Genomic DNA, 27,263 nt, shown 5'->3' on the forward strand with positions numbered 1-27,263 from the left:
CGCTGACAGCGGAGGAGACACAGCTCTGAATGTGTGCAGACCCCCTGCTCCTATCTGTCTTGGATAAGAAGAGAGAACACAGCTCTGTCCCGCTTCCCGCTGAGCACACACACACATACACCTCCATACCATCCCCTACTCTAACCCTGCTGAGCAAACAAGATCAACACGCTCCAGCAAACAGGCGGCAGTAGCCTGACTGGTGTGGAAAGAGTGGATTAAAAGGATGAATAAATGTGCCTCTGTCTGCTCTCCTCTCGTAGTGTATCATTTGAATCAAAGGGTCAAGGTTTTGGTGTAGATGCTGTAACTAGACCAATATGGGACAAAAAGCGTCTTTCTTTATTGACGGGCATTCAAAAGTAGCCGAATATTCCAGTGGTGTGCGGAGGTGTTCTAAAATGAGGAGGCAAAATGTTTTATATACATTATAGGCCGATTACTAAAAATTTTGGGACATCTACCTTTACATGCCCATGAACCTAAATGACATCCCATTCTTAATCTGGTTTAATATGGAGTTGGCCCACCAGCTTCAGCTCTTCTGGGAAGGTTTTCCACAAGGTTTAAGTGTGTTTAGGAGGTCGGGCCTGGCTCGCAGTCTCCGCTCTAATTCATCCCAAAGGTGTTCTATCGGGTTGAGGTCAGGACTCAAGTTCCTCCACACCAAACTCGCTCATGTCTTTATGGGCCGACGCTTTGTGCACTGGAGCGCAGTCATGATGGGACAGGAAGGGGCCGTCCCGAAACTGTTCCCACAAAGTTTGGAGCATGAAATTGTCCAAAATGTCTTTGTGTGCTGAAGCATTATGAGTTCTTTTCACTGGAACTAAGGGGCCAAGCCCAACCCCTGAAAAACAAGCCCACACCATAATCCCCCTCCACCAAACTTTACACTTAGCTCAATGCAGTCAGGCAAGTCCCGTTCTCCTGGCAACCGCCAAACCCAGACTTGTCCATCGGATTGGCAGACATAGAAGCCTGATTGGTCACTCCAGGAACTCGTCTCCACTTCTCTAGAGTCCAGTGGCGGCGTGCTTTACCCCACTGCATCCCACGCTTTGCATTGCACTTGGTGATGTAAGGCTTGGAGGAGCTGCTCGGCCATGGAAACCCATTCCCTGAAGCTCTACACACTGTTCTTGAGCTAATGTGAAGGCCACATGAAGTTTGGAGGTCTGTAGCTATTGACTCTGCAGAAAGTTGATGACTACTGAATAAATGTATTGCACAGGTGTCAACCTATCACGGCACGCTTGAGTTCACTGAGCTCCTGAGAGCGACCCATTCTTTCACACATGTTTGTAGAAGCGTCTGCATGCCTAGTGCTTGATTTATTCACCTGTGGCCATGGAAGTGATGGAACACCTGAATTCAGTGATTTGGAGGGGTGTCCCAATACTTTTAGCAATGTGGTGTATATCAAATGTAAATTTATGTCCATGTTACACTTAATTTTCCTGGTTAAATAAGCATTACACAAAAAAGAGAGACCAAATACAATTGTATTTTGTATTTTTACAACTATGTAATGTTCTATTTATTTAAACCAAGTATAAATTTCATCAAGTTAGTGTTCTTTTGCATTTAGTCTTCCCATTAATGCCATCTTTGTCTTCATTTAGGCCAATTCGAGAAAGCACACGAAAACAAGATCTGGAACCAATCATATCTAATCATAACGGGTCATATTCTATCATAGCACAATGGAGTCAATGTGGCGTCCAGTTTTTTGGAGGAGACACTGCCAATGTAATCTGATTCCTGCAAAAATTCAGCACATCCAGTTTGCAACTAAAGGTGCAGTGACGTTAATTAAATTTTTGTGAACATTTGGGGGCAAAAATATCAATATTGCAGTTATGAATGAAGCATGGTCCACATAGAAGACACTTTGTCTTCAATTGATGTGAACAACTTGAACCTGTGGCAAAAACTGGTTGAGGGAAATCTGCAGACCGTCCCCAGACTGTTCCCACAAAGTTGGGAGCATGAAATTGTCCAAAATGTCTTGGTATGCTGAAGCATTAAGTGTTCCTTTCACTGGAACTAAGGGGCCAAGCCCAACCCCTGAGAAACAACCCCACACCATAATCCCCCCTCCACCAAACTTTACACTTGGCACAATGCAGTCAGGCAGAGGCACATTTATTCATCTTTTTAATCCACTCTTTCCACAGGCTACTGCCGCCTGTTTGCTGGAGCGTGTTGATTGAGTGGATTCCTATTTAAATGACTGCATTTAAACATTATAAGCCTTGTCAGTAGTATTTGGTAACACTTTCTATGAAGCCCATGCTAATAATGAATCAAAGCCTCACTTATACTTATTTATAAGTATTGGTATTCTATAAATATATGTATAAAGACTCATTAAGACCTATACTGCATTATAAGAACAGTTATAGTTACATTTATTTTATTATAATTACTTATAAGTTATAAGCATTTGCTTTTACAATGCTCGTAATTTAGTCCGTCGTATGGTTCCTTGAATGGTATTTTGATTTATTAAAATCTATATCTCCTTAGCCATATGCATGGTATTGCTTATTGCTTTAACTTTAAAAAATAACTTTGCAGTGTTTTGCTAGTATGCAACATTAAAAATGCTTTCTTCAAATGTTTTTTAAAATTATTTTATTAGGAATTAATGTTCACTGGCTACATTTATAAATAAATAACTTAAAATGTATAATGAGAACATCTTCATGATTTTTTAACATTTACATTTGGAAATGTTTTCACTTTACTTAAAGCTATCAATGATGCATTTATACAGGTTAGTAACTATTATTACTCACAAAAAGTATTAATAAGAACACAACACAGCTATTAATAACAATATATTCAGTTATTTGACAGAAATATGAATTACTAAAAGAGTCATATTATAGCAAAGCAGGCTGCATCTTTATAAATACATTCAAGGAACCATACGACTGAAAAATGAATACTTATAAATAAATAAAAAAGCAAATGCATGACTTATAATTATAAAATAATTTAAATGTAACTATAACTGTTCTTATAATGAATTATAGGTCTTAATGAGTTTTTAATAAATATATTTATAGAATAGTAATACTTATAAATAAGTAGAAATTAGGCTATAATTCATTATACTCACTGGCTTCATAGAAAGTGTTACCAAGTAATTTAATTTTATTTCTTTTTCTTAAATGTGTATTCCCGGGACGTACTAAATAATAAATCAATGGAAGTGTTAAAGAACCGGATTTTAAAATATCGTTCAATATTATATTTTACATTTCTCATCCTTAGACCCCGAGTCTGGGATGGGCTCTTATAACCTCACAAAACACCATAGCAACCGCATATCCTCATCCTGGCACCATCCTAGCATCATGGCATGGCTTTTTGAAAGCGCGTGGATGACTCAGAATATCAGAATATGTAAAAATTGAGTTAATCACCATCATCACATCTTGGTAAACCTCATCACTGTCATCAGATTTAGCATCATCATCTTCGACTTCTGGCAGCAGGTGGAGGCAGAACCATCTTGGTAAAATCCCTTTTGAGTGGGCGCCGTTTAAAGTGAGTGCCATTATTACACTGCATTAGAGTTGATCTCTTTGTCAGAATGGCACTGCGATGCTTTTAGTACCACGGCCGCACGGATTACACCACGACTTCGTCATTCTCTCTCTCTCGCTCACTTTCTACGACTGTCTCAGTGGGCAGCACAAATCGCAGGCCGGTAATTACCATCAAAGCCTCGGCGTGCCTTTAAACTTCGCACGGACACATAGAGAGATGTTCCTGAGATGACTGAAAAGCAGGCAGAACAAGAGTATATTAACTAAGAAACCTTTAAAGACGTCAATTTACTCTGTCTGAATCATGGACAGACCTCGCTGCTTCATCTTAATACTCCGGATTATACAGTTCAGTTCACGCTGGGAGCAGTTGGTGGTCTTCATCATTCCAGAGCTTTTAATGTCTGGAAGCGGACGGAAGGAACATTAAGGGAAATTATACGATGACTTTTAGGGGGGTCAAGTTACATAAGGTAAAAAAAAGGTCATTTTTTGGGGGGTACAATCATCTTGTAAAAATAAAAATTATCTTTTGGTGCCCCTAGCACAGTTAAAATGTTGAATCTTAAAGGGGAAGTATGTAAAAAAAAATTAAGCACTTTCTCCTTGTAGGTTGTCTACAAACCGGAAGGTTGGTGGTTCAATCTGACCAGTGGCGCAAAAAGTGGGTATGCGCTATATGCGGCCCATAGGGGCGCCAAAGCGATGGTATAAAAAATATATATATATTTTCGTATTTTCTATATGTAGCTGCTGTTGTGCATATCTAAATAATTTCTGTATTTCCTCAATATTAAATAACATTTTAGAGGACTAACAGGCTAGAGTAGGCGCCCTCATAAGATTCCATAATAGAATTTTGGATAATAATGGAATATCGCGAGTGGGCGCGCCTGGCGGAGGCGCCGGCGATTTGACAGCAAAATGCACGTCCTTGACGCGTGGTTTACCACAAAAATGCGCTTTCTTAACGTGCGATTTGGGGTCAAGGAAAACGCGCGTCTCTGACGCATGTTTTTATATCACGTTAAGAACGCGTGCTTATATGGTAAATCACGCGTCGAGAACGCACGCTATGAGTCGGACAAAACGCATGTTACTAACGTGTAGATAAACAGGTACACTAAAATGCAAATTTGTGTTTGAAGTATCCAAATAGATGAAAAGAACGTGCTCTTTCCTTGGTGTTCTCAAAATTGCATGCTCACTTTTTAGGGCACACCTCTTATAAAGTAAAGTTACATATTCTTGACCATCTTTTTAAGTAATTACACTATTTACCACGATACACTATGGCTGTTTGTAACGTACTGCTCTGAGTCAGAAGGTTGAGGATCCAAACGCAGTTTTTAATAAAAGGGTAATCCACAATCGTAGTCAAAAGTACAGGCAAAAAGGTCATACACAGGAAAGCAGTCCAAACGGGCAAACAAGGCAGGAGAGAAAGGCAAAAGGGTAATCCACGGAACGGGCAAGTAATCAAAGACCAAGATACATGAAACCATGGAAACGCTCAGAATTGCAGTAGAAACACTAAACAAGACTTAGCAATGATTGACAGAATGAACAGGCTTATATAGGGTGAGCTAACTAGGTAATGGGGTGCAGGTGGATGTAATCAATGGGTGTTGAAGAGTCCGGGCAAAGGATTATGGGAGATGTAGTCCTTGATGGAGTGACAGTCTGGAGTGGAGTGCCCTCAGGTGGTTCTCATGGGCACTTACACAGGACGAATTGTGACACTGTTATAGAATTAAATTAAATCAATATCAACAAAATCCATCTTACCATTTATCAAAATCCACTTACACTGTAATTACAATTGCCTAAATAAAGTAATGAGATTTTTAGATTTATGTTCTAAATATAATATTTGAATTATAGAAATATGAAATGTTGGGAAAATTTTAATTATTCCAGTCCTATGAAACTACAAAACTGCCAGTATAGTTGGCAGCGTGAGTGGATTCTAGAATCATTCAACTAATTCGTTCTAACCGGCTGTTCAAAAACTGTGAATTATGCGAGAACGAAACCTTTACTTTGTTTGAATTTTACAGCAACACTGTAAAAATGACAACTTGTTGTTTATTGAACTGTTGTATAAAATTAATATCGATTTTGCAATCGTGCTGATATAGGCTCTGGAAAATAGCACTCTTGCTCGTAGGAATTATCGCATTTAATTCCTAAAACAGCTGTCAAATATGAAATGTTTAGTTTAGCTACTTACATCTCTCACTTTATGAGTGTTTACTGAAGCGCCACGCTGGAATCTGCGCTCAGCAGCTTCTGTGAACATAAAGCCCGCCTACTTTGTTTTGATTGGTCATCTTAAATGTTTTGATGTTGACGAGCGGTTACAGAACACAACATATATAGTCTACACATCGGAAAAATACAGGAGGTCCGGATTCAAATTATTGGCCGTCATTACTTAAAAGAGCACTTGTTTATTACAAAAAAGGGCTTCAATTCTGGACCTTTGGCAGTTAGGGGTGGCATGTTCGAACCCCCCGAACCCCCCCAGCCCTATCTACACCTATACTTTTTTGTTTTGTTTTGTCTGTCTTAAAGTGATGAGAAATTACAATAATGCTGTCAATGTACAGTACCATCCGATACTGATCCTAAAGGAAAGTGATTAAACAGCCCACCCTTACCAAAAAGTAGTGGTGATGGACAAACAGTAGCTTCTGGTACTTTTTTGTTTGTGAATTAGCTAGCACCACTTTTGTTCATCTAAGTGCACACCTTTATTCCTATCACCTGACAACAGAGATCGCCAATCAAAAACACAAGTAGAAAATTGCTCCCATTCTCAACAAAGCTTGAGACAAAATGACAGTAGATAATACATGACAGGTATATGCTGTGTGTATGTGTATATACAGTATACATATTGTGAAGGAACGGCTGCCTTCCCCTTATTATCAGCGCCACCCTGTCACTACAGTGGGTGTGAGAGAGAGAGAGAGGAGGGGCGCTGTAACTACCAGGACTTGCACATCTGAATCAAATGGAGCCTTTTCACCGGCGCTGTTAAATGCAGAGCGCTTTCTTTTTTCCAAGGAGACCATTTCCAAGGATTTTTCCCTGTGCATTTACGCTTGACGACATCGAGGTCTACGCTGATAGCGTAACGTGTTTCATCAGGAAGTGCGTAGATGACGTTGTTCCGACCAAAACAATTCGGCTGTACCCAAACCAGAAGCCGTGGATAAATGGGGATGTTCGCGCGGCACTCAATGCGCGGTCCCTCACCTTTAACTCCGGTAATGCGGAGGAGCATAAACAAGCAAGTTATGCCCTCCGGAAAACAATCAAAGCAGCAAAACGCCAGTACAGGGACAAGATTGAAGGACAGTTCAACACCACCGACTCCAGAAGCATGTGGAGGGGAATTAACATCATCACAGACTATAAAGGGAACTCAAACTCCACCGTGAACACCGCTGCCTCTCTCCCGGACGAGCTCAACACCTTTTATGCTCGCTTTGAGGGAACAAACACCGCCCTCGCGGAGAGAGAGCTCGCGGCTGAAGATACAGAGGTTAGTGAACTCTCCGTATCTGAAGCGGATGTAACCCGATCCTTCCGGCGGGTGAACGTCCGTAAAGCTGCGGGTCCAGACGGGATTCCCGGCCGCGTCATCAGAGCGTGCGCGCGCCAACTGGCTGGAGTTTTCACGGACATTTTTAACCTGTCCCTCTCCCTGTCTGTGGTCCCCACATGCTTCAAAACGTCCACCATTGTTCCTGTACCGAAGCAAGCAAAAACCACCTGCTTAAACGACTGGCGTCCTGTTGCTCTGACCCCCATCATCAGCAAATGCTTTGAGAGACTAGTCAGAAACCACATCTGCTCTGTTCTCCCCCCCTCACTGGACCCACTGCAGTTTGCATACCGCAAAAACCGCTCCACCGATGATGCCATTTCATCAACAATTCACACTGCTCTCTCCCACCTGGAAAAGAGGAACACATATGTGAGAATGCTGTTTGTAGACTACAGCTCAGCATTCAACACCATTGTGCCCTCCATACTTGACATGAAACTCCGGGCTCTCGGCTTAAACAGCCTGTTATGCAGCTGGATCCTGGACTTCCTGTCAAACAGACGCCAGGTGGTCAGAATGGGCAGTAACATCTCCTCACCACTGACTCTCAACACTGGAGCCCCTCAGGGCTGTGTTCTCAGCCCACTCCTGTACTCTTTGTACACACATGACTGTGTGGCAACCCACAGCTCCAACACCATCATCAAGTTTGCTGACGATACGACGGTGGTAGGTCTCATCACTGACAATGATGAAACGGCCTACAGAGAGGAGGTGCACACTCTGACACGGTGGTGTCAGGAGCACAACCTCTCCCTCAACGTCAGCAAGACCAAGGAGCTGGTGGTCGACTTCAGGAGGAATGAGAGAGAACACCGCCCCATCACCATCGATGGAGCACCGGTGGAGAGAGTCAGCAGCTTCAAGTTCCTCGGTGTCCACATCACAGAGGAACTCTCATGGTCCGTCCACTCCGAGGCCGTTGTGAAGAAGGCTCATCAGCGCCTTTTCTTCCTGCGACGGCTGAGGAGGTTTGGAATGAGCCGCCACATCCTCACACGGTTCTACAGCAGCACCATAGAGAGCCTGCTGACTGGCTGCATCACCACCTGGTACGGCAACAGTACCGCCCGCAGCCGCAAAGCCCTGCAAAGGGTAGTGCGCACGGCCAGCTGCATCATCGGAGGTGAGCTTCCCTCCCTCCAGGACATTTACGCCAGGCGATGTGTGAAGAGAGCTCAGAGGATCATCAGAGACTCTAGCCACCCGAGCCATGGGCTGCTCTCACTGCTGCCATCAGGCAGACGGTACCGCAGCATCAGAACACGCACCAGCCGACTCCAGAACAGCTTCTTCCCACAAACAATCAGACTCCTTAACTCTTAACCCATCAGGATCATAACACACACCGGACAGAATATCACTCAGCACAACCCACTGTAGATACACACACATTATATACACATTTATTATAATTTATTATTTATCATTTATCATATAGCACCTATTGTACATTGGATCTCTACTGTGAATAATAATGGATACTGTACATTGTATATTATTATTACTATTATAGCTTAATGTATACTGTTTAATGTATGTTTAGTGTATATTGTTTAAAGTATATGTATATTGTAAGTATGTGTATATTGGTTAAAGCTGTGAGAACTACACTCACATTGTGTAAATTATTTATTGTAGTGTTTACTGTGCTGTGAGTAATTGTAGGCGCATCAGATGTGTAATCTGATGCTGCTTTAAATGTTGTACATGTCATGACTGCTATGTTGCTCGGAACTGCACCAAGAATTTCACCTGCTGTTGCACTTGTGTACATGGCTGTGTGACAATAAAGTGATTTGATTTGATTTGATTTGTGTCCTTGTGGGTCCAGGGATTCCTCACGCACAAAGTCGTGAGTCACTGGACCCGTATGCATGGGCAGGGATCCACGAGTTGATCGCCTCGGACTTAGAATGTCCGGGCCGCCTTGCCCCTCAAGCAGTGCGGTTGTTGTGTTCCTCAAACTATCCTGAACCATTTTTGCTTTATCCTCCTGAAAGAGCCACAGCCACCAGAGAATACCGTTTCCATGAAAGAGTGTACATGGTCTGCAAAATGCTTAGGTAGGTGGTACGTGTCAAAGTAACATCCACATGGACGGCAGGACCCAAGGTTTCCCAGCAGAACATTGCTCAAAGCATCACACTGCCTCCGCCGGCTTGCCTTCTTCCCATAGTGCATCCTGGTGCCATGTGTTCCCCAGGGAAGCCACGCACACGCACCCGGCCATCCACGCGATGTAAAAGAAAATGTGATTCATCAGACCAGGCCACCTTCTTCCATTGCTCCGTGGTCCAGTTCTGATGCTCATGTGCCACTGTTGGGGCTTTCGGCGGGGGCCAGGGGTCAGCATGGGCACCCTGAGGGAACCCTGACTGGTCTGCGGCTATGCCGCCCCATACGCAACAAACTGCGATGCACTGTGTATTCTGACTAGGGATGCACCGAATCCAGGATTCGGGTTCGGATTCGGCCGAATATTGGGCTTTTTGACTGGGTTTGGTTTCTGCCAAACCTCAGAATTTTTTTCCACCTAACCCGAACCCTAGGCTTGCGCCCCGCTGGTCGAACGTAATGATGCCGCCGTTGAAAGTGAAAATGGAACTCATGGACAGAAAATGTGGCAGTAGGCTAGGCTACTTTAAGTCAAAAGACGGTGATTCAAGTCGAGCTACATGTTCAATTTGCAATGCCGATTTATCTCGTGATGACAAGGACCCTAAACAACAGCCGCTGTTAAAACATTTGCGTATGAAACATCCGAGAGAATACGAGTTGTGCATGAAGGAATCTACAGACAGCAGCCAAAATGTATTTTATTTCACCGTGCAAACAGCCGCATATAGATCAGATAAAATATAAATAAAAAGAATAAAATACATATACCTACACTAAATATTTTCCACTTAAATAATTACCAAATTAAGATGACAAAACGAAAATACACTGAAGGCCTAGGCTACCTCAATTCACACCTTGTATGTTTTATGTTTGTTTGTTTATTTGTTTTTTTAGTAACATGTCTAAGTGATGTGGGTTAGTCTGGAGCGCAGCCTGTCGACAGTTAAACAACCTCTCAATCCTTCTGTCTCCGCAGCGCGCGAGCCTCCGCTGACTGACAGCGCGCGCGCCCCCTGCGCTCTCCGTTGTGTTCTTCTTTTAAACGACAGAGGACGACTCGGGGTAATTTTTCTATAAACCATCAGGAAACAGCGGCGAGAAGAACATACGCGACAATGTGTACTTTAGTAAACTTGACCAAAACCACACTATTAAAAGACAAGGCTTCAGATGGACCTGATGTCCCGGGAATACAGAGAGAACGCCTCGCTAGAGTGGCCAGCCTTGGGAAGCCGTTCATTTGCTTTCCACCAGTCAGGAGCTTGTACTACTGCTGTATTTTTCTGTCGAATTGGTCCCACACAGTAAGCTTTCCATTGCTTCATTTTGCGAGATATATCTGGTTTGTAGTTGCACATGTCGACGCGCTCCGTGAGTGAACAAATAACGCTATACAGCATATTTTTCTTTCCCATGCATCAAAAAACAAACAAACAAAAAAGCGTTAAAAACATTTAAACCGTTTAACTGGTAGTATTAACCTGTCAAAGTTCTTACTTTCGGTTAACGGTTAAACGGTCAATTGCATCCTTACACTGCTGTGGACGTTGTTTACTTCGTTAATGTGTTTACTGTGATAATGGACTGATGATGGGAGGATTCGGTATTCGGTTTCGGATTCGGCCGAATCTTAACCAGTGGATTCGGTATTCAGCCGAACCCCAAAAATCTGGATTCGGTGCATCCCTAATCAGAACCAGCATTAACTTCTTGAGCAATTTGAGCTCCAGTAGCTCGTCTGTTTTATCGGACCACATGTGCATCAATGACATGACCCTGTCGCCGGTCCACCACTGTTCCTTCCTTTGACCACTTTTGATAGACACTGACCACTGCAGACCGGGAACACCCCACAAGAGCTGCAGTTTTGGAGATGCTCTGACCCAGTCGTCTAGCCATCACAATCTGGCTCTTGTCAAACTCGCTCAAATCCTTACGCTTGCCCATTTTTCCTGCTTCTAACACATCAACACCGAGGACAAAATCAGGTGCCGATTAGGGCTGCAACAAGTAATCTATAAAATTGGTTAAAATCGATAATCAAAATAATTATCAATTGATCAATCTGACCATCTGCCAGTCACAATGCTTTACAGTAGTGAATAACACATTTCTATGGACCAAACAAGCACATATGGAAAATAGCGGAGGGCACAGAGTGAGCTTCTATGGGAAAGGTGCAGAAACATGAAAAAATATACAATAATGTACATTTCAATAGTGAACCCTCAACCTGAAATATACATGAAACATCTACTGACCGTGATGCACCACTCCTCTTAGACCATGAATGATCGGATCTACTGCAGGATTGTCCTTCATCCCCACCTAAGAAAGAGAGAAAGAATGCAAATAAAAAGAATGTTGATGATAGATAGATAGATAGATAGATAGATAGATAGATAGATAGATAGATAGATAGATAGATAGATAGATAGATAGATAGATAGATAGATAGATAGATAGATAGATAGATAGATAGATAGATAGATAGATAGATAGATAGATAGATACATACAGGAAAAACCTGGTAGATTTTCTGAGTAAAGCTCATGATGTTAGTACTTTGTGCTGATGTCATACAAGCAAAATGATTGCAATCGCACACAAACACACTCACATAAGAGAACCCATTATGCCTCATGCCGCCTCAAAAGCTGCTTGTGATTTGAGATGCACCTGAACTGACTGAATTGTTGAGCACAGACAAAAGATTCCAGCGCGCAATAAAACCTGAAAGAGAGAAGCTACAGTACTGACCTTTAATGTGTGTTGTGCATGTGCCTTAGTGAAAGAGACGGAGAGCTCGCTCAGTGCTGCTGACTGTATACAAAAATAAAATGGTTTGAAAATAATTTTAACAATCTTGACCCTAAAAAAAAGCACAGATCAGGGACAATCCATAACAGGCAGAGCACATTTCCGTTGCTTCTCTTGGATGGATGTGTATCAAATACAGGTTTGTGCTTTTAAGAAGCCCCTATAGGGTTGAATCAGGAGACAGGCTTTGACAGAGAGGACCCAAGGGGTGAGGTCTATTGTTGAGTTTGTGTGTGTGTCAGTTGTGTATCAGGGAGGCCAGAGCTGGTTAGCCGATTTAACCAACATTCCCATGAGGCAGGAGTGAACAGGATTCACGCACTTCCACTGGCCCTTAGCCACCCTCTCTCTCTCATAAATCTCTCCAGGCTCTTTGAACACTCTTGTGCTGTTTCTTGCATGAAAGAGAACTCCAGAAGCTCAACACAGGAAGTGGGCACTGAGAGTTAACGGCACAAGTCCGCACTACAACAACTGTCTCGAATAGTTGCCTTAGACAGATTTCAGTCCCAAAGTAAAGACTGCTGTTCACTGAGGTCACATGACAGACAGACACACAAACACAGACAGACATACGAATAGATAGCAGAAGAGCAGACAGACAAATCTGAGCAGAAGACAGAGAACTGACGAAGAATGACACAATTAGAAAGCAGACAGGCAGATACAGAGGCCGACAGGAAAAAAGGACAGCCAGACAAACACAAAGGACAGTGAGAAAGATATACAGAAAGGAAAGGAAAAAGACTGACAAAAACAATGGGCAGACAGAAAGATACACAGAAAAGAAGGTAGATAGACAGATAGACAAAATTAAAGGACAGACGACCATTTTTGACACACGGAAAACTTGGTAGATAGCATGAGTGGAGCATATGACAGACAGACACATAGATAGATAGATAGATAGATAGATAGATAGATAGATAGATAGATAGATAGACAGACAGACAGACAGACAGACAGACAGACAGACAGACAGACAGACAGGCAGGCAGTCAGACAGATAGATAGATAGATAGATAGATAGATAGATAGATAGATAGATAGATAGATAGATAGATAGATAGATAGATAGATAGATAGATAGATAGATAGATAGATAGATAGATAGATAGATAGATAGATAGATAGATAGATAGATAGATAGATAGACAGACACATAGATAGATAGATAGATAGATAGATAGATAGATAGATAGATAGATAGATAGATAGATAGATAGATAGATAGATAGATAGATAGATAGATAGATAGATAGATAGATAGATAGATAGATAGATAGATAGATAGATAGACATATAAATAAAGAGATAGATAGATAGATAGATAGATAGATAGATAGATAGATAGATAGATAGATAGATAGATAGATAGATAGATAGATAGATAGATAGATAGATAGATAGATAGATAGATAGATAGATAGATAGATAGATATAACTTCAATCAGATGGAACTGGACAAAGTAGATCATTTCAATTGAGTAACTTATGAAGTTCTTATTTTGCCTTAGCAGAATGAAGACAGTGAGATAAACAGAGCTCATATCGTGTTCTACATTGCATTCATACACTGAAATAGTGAAAGCACTCTACAAATGAGCCTGTGTGCCAGAGGTCACCCACAGCCCACAAACACCTGGACTTCCTTGTAGAACAAACCCTGAGGTAAAATAAATAGCAGCAAACTGCTTTAAACTCAGTTTAAGAGCTCCGTTCCACCTCACAAGTAAAAATAGCACATGCAAATCAATAAAGTTCAAAGTACATTTTAGCAGATGGAAAATAAAAATGCACATTTATTGTATTAAGCTCAGAGTGAGCTTTTTTAATATGGCAGCTGTGTGCTGTACCAGTGAGAGAGAGAGAGAGAGAGAGAGAGAGAGAGAGAGAGAGAGAGAGAGAGAGAGAGAGAGAGAGAGAGAGAGAGAGAGAGAAGAAAGCCCTGCGATTGATTAAAAGTAAATGAGGAACGCAAATAACTGCCAGCTATAAAACAGCACAAGACCATAACTTGAAACATTAACCAACAATGAATTATACACAACCTAAAAACGATTTATTGTGTCCCGGGCCACCAACAAGCCTGTGGTTTCAAGTGTATTAAAGAAAAGCTTTGGCTACATGCTAACAGCTAATAGCTGCACTTTAGAGTGTGGACATGTGTCTTGTAAATAAGCCTATGAACGTATCATGACAGATGTTACGACTGCTATCTTCCTTAATCAGGGACAGATAGACTAAACGTTTGGGCAATAAAGAACATGGTGTGAGTTTCAAATAAATAGAGATATTGAGCGGGACACATGCAACAAGGATTTCCTCAGATAAGTGCTTGAGAATGAGAGAGATGAGAGAGGGTTTGGGGAAAATATATAAAACTGGAATCAGATGAGATTAAACTCATCCATGTCCAACTGAATCCCTGTATTGTCATTTATTGATTTTTGGGGGTGAAGCGTGCATTTTACAAATGATTTCAATACAGGGACTTTCAGATTTGGTATTCCGTTTAATTTCCATTTTATACACTATTGTTTTTGTCTCTTCTGCTCACCAAGGCTGCATTTATTTGAGCAACACTACAGTAAAAACTGTAATTTTGTGAAATATTATAATCATTTAAAAAAACACTTTTCTATTTGAATATATTTTAAAATGTCCTTTATTCCTGTGATTCAAAGCTGATTGTTCAGCATCATTATTCAGTCTTCAGTGATGCTTCAGAAATCATTCTAATAGGCTGCTAAATATTTTGTTAAAACCTGATCTTTTTTCAGGATTCTTTCATGAATAGAAAGTTCAAAAGAACAGCATTATAAATGTATATACTGTCACTTTTGATAAGTTTAATGCATCATTGCAGAATAACAATTTCTTTTACGTACTGGTGAGATGAATCAGCTGTTAAGAGTGCTGATAACGAAATGCAACTACTGTGTTTTGCTATGAGAAATGCAACAATTGATCCTGTTTTAGCATGTGGAACTATTCATGTATAACACTGTCTACAATGTAAGAAACTCAAAATCAACAGATTTTTTAAATTTTAGTGTGATGCTGCGTCTACGCCTCTAGTGGCCGGTTCCACAGACAAGGCTTAAAGGGGTCATGAATTGAGAAATCAACTTTTCATTCAGCCTTTCTCCCCCACATTTTTGAATGGGTTTTGTTTCACAATCCGCTCCAGGGTGCTGTTATCCCTATTGCTTGTACACTTTTTTTCTACCACATCTTTTCCTTCCCTTCGCCTCTCTATTAATGTGCTTGGAAACAGAGCTCTGTGAACAGCCAGCCTCTTTTGCAATGACCTTTTGTGTCTTGCCCTCCTTGTGCAAGGTGTCAATGGTCGTCTTTTGGACAACATTCTTCCCCATGATTGTGTAGCCTACAGAACTAGACTGAGAGACCATTTAAAGGCCTTTGCAGGTGTTTTGAGTTAATTCTCTGATTAGAGTGTAGCACCAGGTGTCTTCAATATTGAACCTTTTCACAATATTCTAATTTTCTGAGATATTGAATTTGGGATTTTCCTTAGTTGTCAGTTATAATCATCAAAATTAAAATAAATAAACATTTGAAATATATCAGGCTGTGTGTAATGAATGGATATAATATACAAGTTTCACTTTTTGAATGGAATTAGTGAAATAAATCAACTTTTTGATGATATTCTAATTATATGACCAGCACCTCTACACACACAATGTGGTGTAATACTACAAAAAATATATAATCATAACCTCCATACAATCTCCATACCAAAATTCAGATGGCCAGACAGTGATTCACCTTTTATAAATCGATAAAATATTAATGTCTGTGACCCTGTGAGCACAGAGACTGTTGTGTAGACAATAAGTATTTAAAATGTCTAACTTTTTTAAATGTTTAATGTTTAATATGAATAAAATAGCGCTCATAAGCGGCCGTCGATGGCATTCTCAAGTGAAACGAGTTTGAGGCTTGGACGGATCGCGCTACAGAGCAATAAATTTGCCGAAGATAGCAAGACATTGGCTGTGCCTGGTTGTGGAAGAACACAGTCGCTGGTAAAGCTTCCTTCAGATTCTAACACCGTGTCCTAACTAGATGCGATGCGACTACGAGATGCGACAAATCAATCAAAAACCACAGCCAATCAGAACAGCGTGTGGGCGGGCTCTCGCGGAGATTAATCTTGACGCCACTCTTAAGGAAATGGATAAGTAGCCTACATAATCAAATTCACAAATATTACACCATTTAAACATTATTAGAATACATACTGAGTTCCTAAAACATCTTTGTCATAGAATATGTGACCAGTCACGGAAAGTAGGGACACAAGTCGGTGCATTTTGCGTTATTCACATATTCAGAAAGTGTAGTCTCCAAGATTTCCAACGATGCGTAACACATGGAAATCTGATAATATTTAGAGAAGTTGTGGCCATTTGAAAGTAGGCACTCAAAAAACCTTAATAGGGAGAAAAAGACCTCAAAACATTTAGCAGTTCTCACCTGTTCTCACCTGCTGGGAGTGACAACAGGGCTCATTTACATCTCATTTAGATAAGCCATACCCCCTGTAAAGCTGCATGGTTGCATAGCAACGACAGACCCAACGGGATGCATTGTGTAGCATTAGGACTTTTTGAACAGGATTCTGTGATAACCGTGATCATTTTGGTCACTATAATCATGAAATGAAATGTTCATGCCATTTCACCTCTAGTTATGATCAACTATGATAAACTAAAATAAACTATAATTATGTGTTTTTATAGTATAATATGCTATAGAATTCTATATATTTTTTATATTTATTCTATATTTTTCTATATTTTGTTCTTTTCTCTGACATTTAAGGGTAACATAGGCCTACAAAGGCTCTTTTAGGTCTGAAACAGTTTGGATAGTTGTTAATACAGCGTTCCCACAGCTTGGTTAACTTCAAATTCAAGAACCTTTCAAGGACTTTCCAGGTCCAGCTTTTTTTTTTGCATTTATTTTTGACCATATATCAGAGGTCTGATATTCTATTTGTCATATTTCTGTTTTGCATAAAACTGAAGAATATTTGGTACATCCTATCCTGTATTCTAAAATGATCTGATATTAACTTTTGCATGGATTTTATTGAAAAGAGCTTAGGCTCATGTAACCAGTCTATTTTTGCAATATTTCACGGTGTGTCTGTGAAACGCTGAGGTACCGTATAGTTTTGTGCGCGCGCGTGAACATCATGGCAACGTACAACACAAAGTACCTCACGTGGGAAACACTTAACGTAACGCGTAAATGCAAGTAACAAACGTAAATCAATCATAGTCCACGAAGTGTTGGCGAAATAACACATCATCGGACCGGAGAGAATAATATGGAATTTCTTCCAGAAAACTTCTTGCACAAAATAAATTCAAGCACTTTCAAGGACCTGTATGTATGTTTATTTTCAGTCATGTCGTTGTACTCAGCCCTCTCTTTCTGCACAAGGGAAAGATGATCGTGTTGCTTCTTTACTGCTTCAGACTTTCTGTCATCTGGCAGGTTTGCACTTTGTATCAGCTGTTCGTTATTGCTTTGGCCACCAGCCACAATTGCTACTCAAAACTAGCCCAAAACAAGCCCAATCACGTTTCAGGGGGGCTTCTCCGGTAAAAATCGCATTTGGGGGGTAAAATATGTGTTTTTTTGGCATGGTTGCCTACTAAAATCCGCATTCCCGGGGCTAAATATCCAATAATTGGGGTCGCTTCAACCCGCGGACATGAAAAACAGCGGACTTGGCAACACTGAGCCACGCTTCCCTTGGAGGGCAGGGGCAATAACAAAAGAAATACGCCTCTGCTGCATGCTAGAATCTCCAAAAAACAAGCCGATTTCAACCTCAAAGTGTATGCTTTTAAATAAACCAATACTGCTATCTCAAACACGGAGAGGCTTCTTCGTGATCTCAACTAACAGATTCTGCAAAAAAACGAAAATCACCAATTTTGACCAAAAAACGCTTCTTTCTCATTTTGCTCGAAAGTTGTGCTGCCGACTTGTGTCCCTACTTTCCGTGACTGGTCACCAGAGGTGGAAAGAGTAACAAAATATTCTACTCAAGTAAAAGTACTATTACTTCAATGAAATTTTACTTAAGTACAAGCAAAAGTACCGGTGTAAAAATGTACTCAAGTAAAAGTAAAAAGTAGTTCATTTAAAATGTACTCAGAGTAAAAGTTACTGAGTTACTCATTAACAGCAGGGGTGGGGAATCTCCTGTGTAGAGTTGTAATAGAATGAGATTTTCACAATATGAAAACATCAGTTTCACAGCATCACGATATTAAACAATTATTTAATAAATAAACTGTATTATTAAATTATGGTTATTATCACCAGTTAAATTGGCATTAAATGAATGAAAACAGTTTTTTTTTTTTTTTTTTTTGGTTGAACAAATGCTTTATTATAACAAACTTGAAACCATTTGTTTTGTTTATTAAAATTTCAGTAAAACATGTCTAATCAACCAAATTCAATAAATGGTTATGAATTAGATTAACAACTTATTTTTATCATTAACTTATTCAAATGTTTAAGAATCCTATGCATTTTTTCTTTTTATGATTTTTATACAAATATATGACCAAAACGGTTGTAATTAAATAAAATGTAACAAACTATTATCCTTTTATTTTTTGGCAAAGTGCTGCAAAACAGAGATTTTCAAGAGATTTTCAAAAACGTTTATTTTGATGGGTTTTAGTGAAGAGCTGCTTCTGTGAAAACCTGTTTCAGAGTGTATTTGACTGGTTTTTAAAATGTTAATGTCCAAATATGGTTTGTGAGACATTAAAACACCACGACGACGCATACTTGAGTATGTAGTAGACGAAATGGTGCTGCTCATCACAGAGACAGAACAAGCAGATCATTTATTTATATAGCAGTGTTTTGCTTTAATATTCACAGACCATGTCGCGATTTGATTTATTGTACAGCTCTACCGTCGCTGTATTCATTCATCCATCAGTTTGCTTGTTTTACGTGATATCTGCGTTATACTGTAAATTAATTGTCGTGACTGGATTCCGGGATTCTCTCTGCATCACAGAAATCACTCAGCCTTACGTTAAAAACATACCTTTATCTACACAGAGGGATGTTCCCGAACAGGTTCTATGCGTTTCCTCATTTGCATCAACATTTTTTGTAACTTGGATAGCCTATCCTCCAGGACAACACCACGTTATTTTTTTCTGTATCCAAAGTATTCCCATACTAACTGGTTCACAACGGCGTTTCGCTTTCAGCTGGATCTGCATGACTGACATGTCTTGTCCGTGAGTCCATCTTTTTGTGATTTTTGCGCATTCTCCCGCCCTTCAATTCAATGCAGTCGTTTCCGGATCGCTTTTTCCCCACTTTCGTATTATTTATTTATTTTACTCAGTAAAGGATGTGGTTTAAAATGTAGCGAAGTACAATACTTAAAACAAAACATACTTAAGTAAAAGTAAAATTACAGATTTTTAAAACTACTTAAAAAAGTAGAAGTACACGGAAAAACTACTCAATTACAGTAACGCGAGTAAATGTAATTCGTTACTTTCCACCTCTGCTGGTCACATATACTTGTTTGTTCACAGTTTGAACATTCTTGTTTCCATTTGTTTAATATTTCAAGACCTGATGTTAATTATCCATTGTTGCTTTTAGTACGACTACCACAACAATTACCATCCGAATAGGGCTTTAGATGAGAAAAAAAAGTATGCTTGAGCATTCGGTCCTTTTTAGGGTCGCATCTTGTGACATCATGTCCTGTTTTTGGTTTGTTTACATGTCTCTGGTCCGTGTTGCGTTCATATTTCATTCGAACCGCACCAGAGTTCGTTAAGAAGCAGAACGAGACCCATCTTGTCAGTGGCCTCCGTCCGCTTGTTTGGTGCGGCGCTTTGTAGGCAAAACCTGACACACTCACTCACTCAATGTTCCCTGCCAATTGTTTCTTGAAGTGTTTGATTGAGTCTTTTGAACTGGATTATTACAGCCTGACTGCACTGACAGATGTGTAATTTCTCAAAATGTGAGAGATGAGCATACAAACCCACACACACACAATTCCTAGTAAAAGGCTGTGAGCCTTAAATTACTGTTTTGTGATTACCGCAGCGGGTTGACAAAGGAACAGCACAGAATTGGAGCGAATGTGTGCATTTTCCCATATAGAAAACAGAGGCAGTGGGTTTTCTGTGAGCGTGAAGCTTCAGTATCACTGAACTTAATGAGACGAGAGAAAACCTCCTTACAAAATCAATGCTTTTTAATGCTAGCTCTTAACACTGACAAAGCTCAGCAGCCGAACATGAAGACGCTTTCGAGTTCTCACCTGAAAGAAGACAGCCATTGCCGCAATTACTCGCTTCTCCCGTATGGCTGTGTTAAGACTGTCAAAGTCGTCTGAGTTATACATGAAGATCTGCATCTGTGTGTGAGAGAAAGAGAGAGAGAAATGTGAGAATCTTGTTAGTCGGAGACCTTTAGCAAATGAGATTGTAATTCTTGCATTATCACTGACAAAACACACATAGTCCATTATCAAAGCTAATATCCTATAATCTCATGGCCTCTAATCCGTCTCATCCTGTAATCTCCCGAGAGCGCTCGGCCTCCTCGTCTTTCCAGTCCAAACGTCAGGCCCTGTCCATCCTCTTATCACATTGATGGGATCTTTGGCAGTGGATCAGGCTAATAAATGTGCTCAACTCTCCACAGACCGGAACGCCTGTCTAAATTGGCAGCGGCCTCGTGTTATTCTCCGTTGTCAATACCTTTTTCCAGGCTCCAAAAAAGACAACAAAGACAAGAATATCCTCGCTGGCAGATAGCGATCAGTTTTGTGTCAATAATAGGCGTAGATTTAACAATGGAGAAACAGCAAGTCCAGTGGAGCGTCGGGAGACACTTAGGAACAAAGGAAATAATAAAAATCCACTAAAAAGAAAGATTTTTAGAAGGACTGGAAATTCCAAGATTTTAGCTGCTTCATCATTCTGTTGTCATGGCGATAATTAGGGGTGAGCGACTACCACTGTCAGTGTATTAAAAATGCAATTTATACATGAAATGGCTTTTCTGTGATCAGAATGTTTTCCATTTCTGAATTTAAAACTATTTTGATATTTTGGGGCACACAGTGAAGTCAAAAATGTGATACAACTGTCCTGATATAATGTAAAAAAAACTTTGTAAAAAATTAAACCTTATTAAGTAGTTTTGTATAATCTTTTATTATTGACAATATTTTAATAAAAAAATGACAGGACCCCTGTAGACCCTCATGACTATGTCAAGAACAATACGTGCCATAAAACATCAGATCCTTTGGCTTTTTCATGGCAAGACGTGGTTAGTTCAGGTTGTAAAATGTCATATGGTGCAACTCCACAAACATGTAATGATCGTTTGAATTAATAATTAATCATATTAGTAAAAAAGTTTAGTCTTATTAGATACGATTCCCCGCATTCTCAAAAAAAAAAAAAAAAAAGAACAAAATAGTACCTTTTTTAAGGTACAAGTGTCCATTACTAGGGTGGTACCCTTAAGGGTACGTTTTTGTACCGCTAAGTCAGGGGAAGGCAAGTTCGATGAGAGCTGCTGTCCTGCAGAGTTTAGCTCCAACCCTACTAAGCCGCCATAGTATAAAACTCATGGCTCCCAGCATGCATTGCAGCATTAAGTATGTCACCATTGTTGAGATTCATATGCCGATTCTTGATATCTGTGTGCGTCTAAACTTTCTCCTCCTAGAATGTATTTAAAAATCAAAATTCAGAATGTCTGATCTGTGGCAAGAAAGTATTGTTGGTGAATATTATTTATTAACATTTTTTGTCAGTGATGAGTTTAGTCTAGGGATGCACGATATATCGGCAACATATCGTTATCGGCCGATAAATGATTATTTTTGATGTTATCGTTATCGGTCCAATAAGAAAATTTGACCGATATAGTCAAGCCGATAGATAATGTATTATTTCCTTCAGCTGAGACAGACGCGCTGTCCACCATGATGGGTTTGAATTGCTCTAAATATGTTTGGAATCACTTCGAAAAGGAAAATACAGTTATGTGCAACATGTGCAGCGCAAGTCTTCTATAATCTACATAAAATGATAATGAGAATAGAATAGGCTGTAAAAGAGCGTTGTGTTTCAGCCAGGGGCGTAAATCACGGGGGGGACGGGGGGGACAGGACCCCCCCAATCTGAGGGCTGTCCCCCCCTAAAAACCATGCTGAGTATTGTAAATAATATAATGATATATACTTAAAATACATGTGTAAGTAGTAAAACAATACAAAAGCAAACAGAACAAAAAAAATGTGTTTAAGTTTAGAAAAATGTTGAGTCCCCCCCCCCCCCCCCCCCCCCCCCCCTTGCCCCACAGTGGTTTGATCCACCGCGCACCTCAACTAACTTAACGTTACCCATAGAACGTAAAAAAAACTACAACACAAGTTTGGGGAGACAACAAGCCCTTCAGACAGCAGTTATGAAACTCCAGTAAGCTGTCAATACTATTTTATTCACTTTAAACATCAGATGAACTCTTTCTGACTCTTTTCTCTTTAATACAGATTAGGCAAAACACTGTTAACATCACTTGCCCACTGCACCGCCCCGGGCCACCGTCGTTTTCATTTTTATAGTAATAAAATACTTTTGTTTAGTTAGAGAACAGACACAACAATTAAAAACTGAACGTGTCTGCTCAATACAGCACGAGCCGAACGAGAGTCAGATTTCATTAATCACCAGAGCAAACAGCTGACAGACAAGATGATCGCGGAACATTTGGTTTCAAAGCGAAATGTAAAACTGCCTATTTAAGGGAGTGTGTCATTGTACTGTTTTCTTGCTGTGTTTTTCATTAAGAATAATAGGCTAATGAACCCATAATTCAAGCAACCCGAACCCGCACTCGAATTGGCGCTAATTCTAAATCTAAAGTATATGCGGACGGCCGCTCCGCCAGATCTGTGTTGGGCTTGCTGCAGTTGAATATCTAAAGATCTGAATATCGTAGTATAAAATACTATATAGGATACAAGATAATTTAATAATTATAATATGACTGCGTGGGGAACCTTACTCATATTTAAACAACTATCGCTTTGTGTTGTTGGTCAGATAAAATGACAGAACAGAAAAACGGACATTAGATCATTTTTCAGTGCACCAAAACGCCAAATAAGCACAAAATGTTTTTTTTAAAATTATTATTATTTTTTTTTTTTTTGTGGTACACATATCCTTACAAGTACGATTTTGGCTGTATTATTTGTGTCCCCTTCAAAAATTGCTCTTGGGAAATTTCATGTTTATCGTCCCCCCCAACTGTTAGATGAAATTTACGCCCCTGGTTTCAGCGCGTTTGTTGAGGGAAGAGCGCGCCCACGGAGTTACACCTTCATGACGAGCACAGTCAAGTTTGCTTGTGCATTCACAGCCTTTTGTGCCATTGTAAGTTGTAATATTATATTTATTATTATTCTGTGTATGTAATATCATATAGGATGCGTTTGGTTGAGTTAATAAACGATGCAGTAAAGCACTTCATTGTACCGGTCTTTAGCTTCAGCGCGCGCCCACGGAGTTACACCTTCATGACGAGCACAGTCAAGTTTGCTTGTGCATTCACAGCCTTTTGTGCCATTGTAAGTTGTAATATTATATTTATTATTTTGTGTATATAATCCCATATAGGATGCGTTTGGTTGAGTTAATTAACGATGCGAAAGCACTTCATTGTCTTGGCGCGCGCATTTCAAACAGAAATGCACAGCATTAATAACTAATGGGACTGTCCTATACATAACACTGCAATGAGAATATTTCTGTTATAAAACGTAGTGAATTCTCGGGGTTTAGTTGTTTTTCAGCGCGCTGTTGTGGGAAGCGTCAACAACGCATTCTGACCAGCACAGTCAAGTTCGCTTGTGCATTCGCGTCATTTTAAGCATATGTAAGTCGTAATATTACGTTTTTGTAGTATAAACATCTGATTAAAGTCATATAGGATGTGTTTCGTTAAGTCAATAACCCGCAGTGCTTCACTGTACCGGTGATCATCTTAAGTTTCAGCACGCTCTCAAACAGGGGAAGAGCATCCACAGGAGTTATAACCATTCACCTATGCGTGATTTTGTGCTAATATAAGTTGTAATATTATATTTATTTTGTATAAATATCTTATTGTTCTCATATATGATGCGTTTAGTTGTTAATTAAACTTCTAAGCGCTTCAGTTTATGGTTGTTCGTTCATTCTCTCCAGCTTCAGCGCGCTCTCACACAGCAACATTATTCCTAATAGACTAGACTAATATTACAGATGTTTACTATTACTGTAATATTAAACATATTTTTTTTTTCAAAAACACAGAAGCATTATTTTTTATAATTAGCACTTTTATTGTTCTCGTATCATTTCCATCAACAATATGGTTTGATTAAAACCATTTCTTTATCGTCTGTGCGGAGGTTATTTCATGCACTTGCATTCTGATTCTTTATTATGCAGCCTCAGTAATGCTGTTCAATTACTTGTTTGCATTATTTAGGTATATTATTTTTATTTTTTAGACAATATAATTTTTGGTAACATTTTACAAATAAGGTCTCATTTTATTAATGCATTAACTATCATGAACAAACAGAGAGCAATAACCTTTGTTTCTTTTAGTAATAAAATGTTTGTGTTTTGTAACAGTCCATTCACAGTTCATACCTAATGTTAAAAGACACAACTTTGGGTCTGAATATGTTGAGATTAACATGAACTAAAATTAATAAATCCTGTTGAAGTATTGTTCATTCATTGTTGGTTAACTAATACTAACAAAAATTAAACCTTATTGTAAAGTGTTAAAAAAAAAATTTGGCCATAGGAGTGTAAAATTAATTTGAAAAGGTAAGGAATCTCACACAGGTTCAAATAGGCTACTGTAGTGTATAGGTTTGATTCATGTTGAAGTGTTTGGGACATGGCTTTTAATGGTGAGCCTTTTGTTTTTGTAATCAGGCTCTCAGAGTTTATTAAAATTTGTATTTAGATTTATCGGCCAATATATCGGTTATCGGCTTTCAAATATTAAGAATTATCGGTTATCGGTATCGGCCAAAATGTTCATATCGGTGCATCCCTAGTTTAGTCAAACATTTTTCTTCATGATCATTTTTAAATTATGGCTTCTTTTGATTTGAACAGATTATGTGTTTTGTTAAAGGAACACTCCACTTTTTTTGAAAATAGGCTCATTTTACAAGTCCCCTAGAGTTAAATAGTTGAGTTTTACCGTTTTTGAATCCATTCAGCTGATCTTTGTATCTGGCGGTAGCACTTTTAGCATAGCTTAGCATGCATCATTGATTCTGATCAGTCCATTAGCATCTCATTCAAAAAATGACCAAAGACAAAGACATTTAAAACTTGACTCTTCTACAGTTACATCGTGTGCTAAGACCAACTGCAGCCATGGTACGGCCGCGAAGATCCTCGACTATTACGCAGGAATGAGAAAGTAGTTCCTAGCCATATAGGTGTAGAAAATCTTTTAATTTTCAGTTGGTCTTAGCACACGTTGTAACTGTAGAAGAGTCAAGTTTTACATAGGAAAAATATTGAAAGTGCCTTTGGTCATTTTTTGAATGAGATGCTAAGGGACTGTTTAGAATCAATGATGTATGCTAAGCTATGCTAAAAGTGCTACCGCCAGATACAAAGATCGGCTGAATAGATTCAAAAATGGTAAAATTCAACTATTTAACTCTAGGGGACTTGTAAAATGAGCCTATTTTCAAAAAAAGTGGAGTGTTCCTTTAACACTGTAACAAAAACCACAAACTCACATAAAAAGCCAAGAGTCAAACTGGCCAACTAAAGGAAACACTGATCGCCATAATGGTCACCAAAAAATGTTTCTACCTTTTTTTCTGAGAGTCTGTGTCTTTGTTTCAGGACTTTTATCTACGGTCTCATGGACTTAACGGAAATACATATGGAGGCTGTGTTCATACATAAAGTACATATGAACATATGAAGGCCGCATTCCACTCCAGTTTCAGACATGCACCCGCAAACTTCCCCAAGCACTTCCACTTCGTGAAGTGGACGAGGGAAGTTTATATGGACAGACCCTTGTCCCCTCGAAGGGAGCGAGTTTATTCCGATGTACACTTCAAGCAGCCCTATACACTCTAAAAAATGCTGGGTTAAAAATAACCCAAGTTGGGTTGAAAATGGACTAACCCAGCAATTGGGTTGTTTTAACCCACTTTTTAGAGTGTATCCCACAATTCAACTTGATCGCGCTTAACTCAAGTGTATGATATATTAATTATATTACGAATTAATCACATAATACTGTATAATATATTAATGATATTGAGATTTAATCACATAATACTTGTAGCTACCTTATGTTCACAGTTTATACTATAGATTTTTTCCCGTAATTTTATTTTTCTCCAACAGTTCATATATCTATATGATTTATATATTTTCAACAACTTATATGCATATGAAATGGTGCATAAAACAAATTCATAAGTAAAAAAAGGAGTTTAAACAATAAATCAGCTCAAGTGATCAAGGGCTTAGTGTGTTTCATTTAAACCTTATGCACAAATTCAGCCATTAGTGGGCACTCGTGCAACGTAAGCAATGACGCACATCCGAGTCTACAAGACAGAGGCAATTAGCGAGTGAAGGGCATAAAAATGTGGAGAGGAACGCGGTCGAAGTGTGCCATTTGGGACAGGGCCTTAGTCACCACATCAACTAATCACCTGCACCTGTTCCTCATTATTCTACGGAGCCCCTAAAGGGACATGGTGAAGGGAAAATGAGGTGGGGGAAAAATTATTGGTCAATACTTTTGTGTTCTGCCAAGAAAGCTTGCGTTTGCTCGCAAAGAGCTCAAAAGGTTTTACAGAATAGAGCCGTGTGCTTGAGGAAGATGATCATCAATTTAGATGATCACGCTAAATTTCTGACACTGTCAGAAAAGTATGGCATTCTATCTTTGGTTGCAAGACCGTGCTCTACGTCTTTCAACGTCTCTCATATGTATGACGCAGGACCACCGTTTAG

At 39.5% G+C, this 27,263-nt stretch overlaps 1 protein-coding gene across 1 annotated transcript in view; it reads right to left on the reverse strand.

Moving 5' to 3' along the window:
* The window catches only part of ptprga (protein tyrosine phosphatase receptor type Ga), a 427,225-nt gene that overhangs the window by 107,678 nt on the left and 292,284 nt on the right, over positions 1-27,263 (reverse strand). The window contains exons 5-6 of the mRNA XM_079844385.1: positions 20,495-20,590; positions 11,568-11,634 (exon numbers count right to left, since the gene is read on the reverse strand). Of these exons, the coding sequence (XP_079700511.1) occupies positions 11,568-11,634; positions 20,495-20,590 (163 nt within the window). The remainder of the gene's footprint in view (positions 1-11,567; positions 11,635-20,494; positions 20,591-27,263) is intronic.

This window comes from Gobio gobio, assembly GCF_949357685.1.
Source record: "Gobio gobio genome assembly, chromosome: 19".
NCBI classification, from domain to species: domain Eukaryota; kingdom Metazoa; phylum Chordata; class Actinopteri; order Cypriniformes; family Gobionidae; genus Gobio; species Gobio gobio.